At 35.4% G+C, this 7500-nt stretch overlaps 1 protein-coding gene across 1 annotated transcript in view; it reads right to left on the reverse strand.

The window, feature by feature from the left end:
* LOC137619431 (mucin-5AC-like) overlaps positions 1–7500 on the reverse strand; it is a 17579-nt gene that overhangs the window by 3104 nt on the left and 6975 nt on the right. Inside the window, 3 exon segments of the mRNA XM_068349493.1 lie at positions 13–415; positions 417–3324; positions 3326–3715. Of these exon segments, the coding sequence (XP_068205594.1) occupies positions 13–415; positions 417–3324; positions 3326–3715 (3701 nt within the window).

The following is a 7500-nucleotide window of genomic DNA, read 5'->3' on the forward strand; positions in this document are numbered from 1 at the left end:
ACCAACACTTACCAGCTACTGCAGTATCATCGGCTGGATTTTCTTCAGCAGGGTCTTCTCCCTCTGTTGCAGAGGGTTCTTCTGTAGGCTCACTTCCAGGTCGGTTTTTCCTTCTTCTTAATCTATTAGAAAGTAATCCACGTCGTGGTGCTGATGTAGTTGTTTCAGCTGGTTTTGTATTCTTTTGTGATGGAGTAGGTTTTTGTGGGGTGCGATTTCGGAAACGCAACCGGGTACCAGCTGGTCCTCTGCCAGGGGTCTGTGGACTACTGCTTTCACTGTCAGTCAAACTTTCTTCAGGAGATGGAACATTTGCTTCCTGATCTGTAGGGCTCTCAACAATCTGTTCATCTAAGGCCTGGGTTTCAGTATGAATTTCTTCGGCAGGAACATTTTCTTCCTCGGCTACTGTTTTTTTCTGTAGCAGCAGCACCACGAAGTCTTGGATTAATGCGATTACCAAGGCGAGAGGCTAATGGTCTTTGCAGGCGGCTCCTACCAGGAGTTGGTGGAGATGTCCTTTGAGGTGAAGTCTTTTCTTCTTCAGCAGGATGAGCACTTTCTTCAGGATTTTCATTTTCAGATGTCTGCTGTGATATTCTCGAGGAGCCACGAGAACCAAATCGATGAATAGCTGGCTTTGGCCTTCCTCTTACTCTTGAGTTGGCTGAAGTAGCTGTAGATGCTTGGGAAACAGCAGATTCAGTACTAATCTCAATTTCACCTTCTACCTTGTCAATTACTTTTTCGTCAACTAGATGCTCTTCAGCAACATCTGCAGTTGGTTCAGTGCTAACTTCTGCAGCAGCAGTGCTTCCTTTATTAGTAAATCTGTTTCTTACGAGGCTAGGTCTAGTATTTATCCTACTACTTGGTCTTGGCCTTGAAATCTCTGCACGAATAGGTTTAGGTGTTTCTTCTTCAGTTGTTGAGGTTGATGGGCGTTTAGAACCTAAGCTGGGTCTGTTAAATCGGGATCTGGTTCCCACGGGCCTTCTTAGGGATGATTCAGTTGTTCCAGATTCACCAGCAAGGGAATTTTCAGAGTTGGATTCACTAGCATCAGAGGTTGTGGTACTACCTCTGAATCTATTTGATCCAAAGCGACTGCTTTTAAAACGACTACCTTGTGAAGTTGCTGTTTCTGTTTTAGGTTCTTCGCCGACTTCTGTGGAAGATACTCTAGTATTTTCCCGCCTTGACCCAAATCTGGACGGTCCACGATTTCTAGAACGGAAATTGCCACGTGACACAGTAGCTTCAGTTGTTGTAGGTTGTGGAGTTGTAGTAGTGGTAGTAGTGGTGGTGGTTGTGGTAGTAGTAGTTGTTGAGGAAGTAGTAGGCTCTTCAGTGCTAGGTTCTGGCTCAGGCTCAGGCTCAGCTGCTGGTTCAGGCTCAGCTGCTGGCTCATTTTCTATTTCAGACCCTGGGAATTCTGTCCTTACTTCTGGTGGGTATGATGGATTTTCTGTGACAGTATCATCATAGTCATAGAAAAGCTCATCATATTCGGAAGGAGTCTCAGTATCATAATCAACTGCATTTGGAATTTCTGTTGTAGCATCTCCCATCTCCCCAGGATCAGCTACACGAGAAAGGGCATAAAGGTTAGCAGCACTGATTTCACCTTCTGAGACTGTAGATGTTTCAATGGTTTCAGTTGTTAGTTCTTCTTGACCTAATAAATCTTCTGTTGTAGTGACAATGTCAGCAGTTTCTACAGGTAACTTTCTACTTCCTCGGCTTGTTTGCCTTCCACGAGGTGAATGAGCTCCAGTTACTCCTGGAATTAAAGGAGTCTCCTCTTGTTCATTTAACCCAACTTGTGATGCCTCATGGAAAAGGGGCTCACGTTCCCGTGAAGGAGATGGAGTAGTAGTTGTGGTGCGAGGTGGGAAGCGTGTCTGTGCTGGCAATTTTTCCTCTTCAACAGTTACACCGTGGACGATATTATCTTCAATATTTTCTTCCTCTCTTGATCGTAGTCCACTCCTACTTCTTGATGACAAACGAGCAGAATGAGATGTAGTTTCCCTAGATCTTCCAAATGTAGATCTCACTGGTTCTTCAATAATATTAAATTCTTGGTCATTAACAACAGGTCGGCGGCTTTGAGATCTGCTGTTACCTCTGGAATTACCCCTGAATGAACGTTGCGTGGTGGTTGTGGCTTCTGTTGTAGTAGTTGGAGGAGGAGTGGTTGTAGTAGTAGTGGTAGTTGTAGTAGTGGTGGTGGTTGTGCTAGTAGTATCACTGGTGGGTAATGTAAGAGGGTCTGCATCACCAGGGAACTCCCCTTCATAATCGTATTGAGGATACTCATCATCATAATAATATAGATACTCATACTCATAGAGTTGGCCATTGACTTCCTTGATTTCAATCTTGCTTCTTACCTTCTGTTCAGTTTCAGAAGGAAACAGAAGTTTGTCGTCAGTATTGAATCCTTTACCAAAACCTAAATCAGCTTCATCAAAATTTTTACCATACAAGTCATTGACAGGTGGGTTTTGAGCATCTTTTGGAGAATTTGCACCCAAAATTGCAATGTTTGATCCTTGTCCTTCAGCATCAATAGGAAACTCTGTGGCATTAACAAAGGCATCAATAAGAGTATCATTATTTTTGAAGCTAGTTTGATCAAGAGTATCATTTTCATTGTGAATTGCCAATTCTCTGAAAGGAGCAGTTTCTAAAATAGGAACGTTCAAGAATTCATCGGTGACATTTGAAGAATGGTCACTTAATGGAACATCTTCAACAAAATAATCTGCTTCTAAAAAGGATTCGGTAGCTTGGTTTGCCACAGGTTCTGTTTCAAAGTAGCTATAGTCTGGTGAAAGTTCAAAATGACCCTCTTGGTCTGTCACATCTGTGTTATTTTCAGGTCCAATATGACTGTGCTCAAATTCCATGTGATGCTTGACGTGCATACTCTCCCCTTCCACTTCTTTCACAGGAGGGCTAGTTACAATTGATATCAGGGTTTCCAATTCGGGCTCTAGAGCAGTGGCATTCTTGAAAGGGGAAGGAGTTGCAATAAGCACCTCTGATGAGTGAGGTAGTTGAGTTGTTACATCGCCTTCAGTCAGATCGAAGTACTCTGGTATTTCCTCGGTAACCGAGCTTTCTATATCAATTGGCAAGACTTCATCTGGAGTAATGAGAATGTCTCCTAGAGTAGCAATATCTAAGGCAGAAAGATTATCCCCTGGAGCTGCATGATGTTCAGTCTTATTTTCTAAGTCAGTACTAACCTGACCATTTTCTAATTCTATGTAAACCAGTTCACCATCTTCAGCTGTAATTACGGATTCCTGAGCCTTTGGCAGGGATGCCCGGAAATGACACGTATTCTTCACCAGGAATGGGGTTTGTCAGAATTTCAGGCTCTTCAATTTTCTCCTGTTCAATTTTGGGTGTCGTTACAGGTACAGTTTCCTCTGTCACTGCTTCCTTTTCCTCTTTATCTTCCTGCTGTTGCGGACGGACTCCGAATCGCAGACCAGGTCTTCGTGAAGGAAGGCGTACCCTGCCTCGCGCTGTTGTTGCTTTCTCTTCAGGAACTGCAGTGGATGTGGCAACGCCTTCCTCGGTGTTCAAACGGTTAGACACATTACCCAGTCGACTACGAGAACCAAACAGGAATCGACGCCGATCACCCTGTGCATGTGTGCTGATGACAGCTATGGCCATCAGCACAAGCAAGTTCATCCTGCAAAGAAAGAGAAGAATATTAGGAATCAAACCCATATGATTAGGAAATGTGAAATAATTCTTATTGATTACACAACATTCATTCTAGATTTTAGATTCGAAGCAATCGGATAAATTTCATAAAGCACGTAAAAAATAAAATCTTGATTTATCAACTACTGTAATATGTTATCATTGTTATAGATACTAGATATCACTAATTTTCTTAAGCTATACACACGAACACACACACTGCATATATATACATATATACATACATACATACATATCTACATACATACACACATACATACATATATATATATTTATACATACATACATACAGTATATATATATATACATATATATATATATATATATATATATATATATATATATATATATATATATATATATTATATTTATACATACATACATATATATATATACATATATATATATATATATATATATATATATATATATATATATATATATATATATATATATAATAGTAAGCTAAATAGGAAAGTTTTAAGAAAAACAACTACAAAGAAGGCAAGTCCATGTCATTTTTTTCCATTATCCAAAGTATTCTTTCAGAATTATAATATATTTTCTCTATTCCCACAAAATATAACTTTTCTACTTTCTAATGTTGCCTGAAGACCCTTGTCTGCACGATTAAACCATGAGTATATTTTATATATTTTAGTAATTTTTTGTAAACTTTTGTTTTGATATATCTTGTTGTTAATAGTTTATATATGACATGTCTGTTTTGACGTTGTTACTTATTTTAGAATGATTTACTGTTAATTTGTTCTCTTTATTTATTTCCTTATTTCCTTTCCTCACTGGGCTATTTTTCCCTGTTGGAGCCCCTGGGCTTATAGCATCTTGCTTTTCCAACTAGGGTTGTAGCTTGGATAGTAATAATAATAATAATAGTAATGGCTGCATCGGCAGAGTTTATTTTCTTATCCAATTTTTCTATTTTCCGGATAATTCTCTTCTCTAGAGAAGAGAATTATCCGGAAAACTAAAGAAGAGAATTATCCGGAAAACTAGAGAAGAGAATTATCCGGAAAACTAGAGAAGAGAATTATCTGGAAAATAGAAAAATTGGATAAGAAAATAAACTCTGCCGATGCAGCCATTACTTTTAACTCAACCTGCCTAAAAGAGGGTCTCCTACCACAATAATAATAATAATAATAATAATAATAATAATAAGAAACTACAGCTCATTTGCCATCCCTTTTCATTTAGGTGATTGTAATTTTATTATTTTAACAAGACAAACCTAATTCTTAATTCTATTTGTTTTATGTTTTGCTGCTGAGCCGGTTAATGGAAAAATACTATTACGAAAATTAAGTTTGGTCAATGATGTTATCAGTGACACGAGAAGACGTGAAATTCTTTTTAACGTCAGTTGTTTTAAGGAACACCTAAGCATTGGCTAAAAGAGACTTGTGAATTGAACTTCTGAAGAAAATTCATACCTTAAAGATACAGAGAGAGAGAGAGAGAGAGAGAGAGAGAGAGAGAGAGAGAGAGAGAGAGAGAGAGAGAGAGAGAGTTTATTTGTTTGTTTGTGTCTGATTGACAAGTAAAGAGCAATTAATCAAAATTTACAGGAATAATTACAATAAAACTCTCCAGTCTCCTACAGTAGTATAGATCCTTATGAGACCATAAACAACAATAAAGTTTATTTTCTCTTCCTCTTAAATATTCAACTTCATTTTTTTTTTTTCATATCTAAATGGTACGAGACCTCTGGTCTGTTACGCCCTAGATTATATCGACACCAATAGGTGAGCGAGCTAGTTCAACCTAGCATTCCAATACATTTTTTTCTCTGGTAATATTTTAGCAGTTATATTCCTTAGAAATGGTGCTATAGGAGCATTTCACTGGGCGGCACAGGTCTCTCGCCCAGAAATAGATTTTTCCTTCGTCAAAATCCCTTTTTTTATATCGTCCCATTTTACTCTTACCGGCCAAAGAAATCTACATCAAATTACGTAAATTAAATTTAATCTGTAAACGATGCCAAAGCCTAAGGTTAGATGTCACAACAGACGATTGTATAAACTAGTAAACAAAGCAATTTAGCGAGTGAAAGGAATGTGGAACATAAGAATCGAAACCTGTTTCCAAGTCCGTAATCTGAGTCAGTGGCGTTGTGGAAGATTTATCATCGACAACCTGCAACTTTGAACGAAAATTTTCTATTAGAACATGAGTCTTTTTTATAGTTTATATCTGACATATCTGTTTTGACGTTGTTACTGTTTTTTAGAATGATTTATTGGTAATTTGTTCTCATCATTTATTTATTTCCTTATTTCCTTTCCTCATTGGGCTATTTTTCTTTATTGGAGCCCTTGGCCTGATAGCATCTTGCTTTTCATTCTAGGGTTGTAGCTTGGCTGGTAATAATAATAATAATAATAATAATAATAATAACTAAGATAAGAATAAAATACTGGCGCACAATATGAGAAAGTACGCCGGTGATTAAGTGGTGATATTTTACCGTAAAATGCGCAATGTATGACAAATATTATTATTAACTTTATTATTATAACTATTATCATTGTTGATGGTGCGAAAAGAAATTTAGGAATATGTTTTCCATTAATTACAGATTTATTGTATTGTTGTATAGTGTTATGTTGTTGAAATCTAAGACTCGAATATGGCAATGTTAATAACAGTAGTAAAAGGAATACTGAAGTAATTCGAGAGTAATTTACATAGACAAACGTTAAATACACTGTGTATGTCGACACAGGTACGCATATAGACTTGTCATACACAATATAAAGTGTATAGACTTTTACTCTATCATATGATGTTTATAATAACGGTTTCTAGCACTTTGTTTTAATGATAGATTTCTCTCTTATATTTTCGCCATTTTTCTATTTCTTCATTTATAACTGAACTTAATTTTTATTTCTAATTAAAAAAACTTTATAGTTTCTTTATTAACTGATTATGATTTAGATATTTCTCCCTCTCTTTTTCACACACACACACACACATATATATATATACAGGGTATATATATATATATATATATATATATATATATATATATATATATATATATATATATGTATATATATATATATATATATATATATATGTATATATATATACATATATATATACATATATGTATATATATATATATATATATATATATATATATATATATATATATATATATATATGTGTGTGTATATATATATATATATATATATATATATATATATATATATATATATATATATATATATATATAAATATATATATTCAGGAAATAAAGTTGAGGTTTAGTTATAACCGAAAAAGTAGTAAAATGGCGAAAAAAATAAAAAGAGAAATCTATCATTAAAACAAACTGCTAGAAACCGTCATTTTAAACAACATATGTTAGAGTAAAAGTCGAAGCAAAAATACGTATTTTATACATTTTAAGATCTATTTATGGTTAGAATAATTGCGCTCGTTAATGGTACTAGAGAAGTATGATACTTGTGCGAAACCCAGGAAAGAATTCTACGAATGGGAAACGGTTAATAAAAGATTGATTGATTTAAAATTTTCAGGCATCCGTAAAAAAAAAAAAAAAAAGTTAAAAAAAGAAGTTGATCTTATTTAAGGAGAAAGTTTCGTAGTTCTACAGATTGGCTCATTAATCATAATCACAGTTTTAGAATTGTTGTTGCAATTGTTTATAAAAGTTATATAAATTTTCTATATACTGCAATATTGCAATGGAAA

This window comes from Palaemon carinicauda, chromosome 26, assembly GCF_036898095.1.
Source record: "Palaemon carinicauda isolate YSFRI2023 chromosome 26, ASM3689809v2, whole genome shotgun sequence".
NCBI classification, from domain to species: domain Eukaryota; kingdom Metazoa; phylum Arthropoda; class Malacostraca; order Decapoda; family Palaemonidae; genus Palaemon; species Palaemon carinicauda.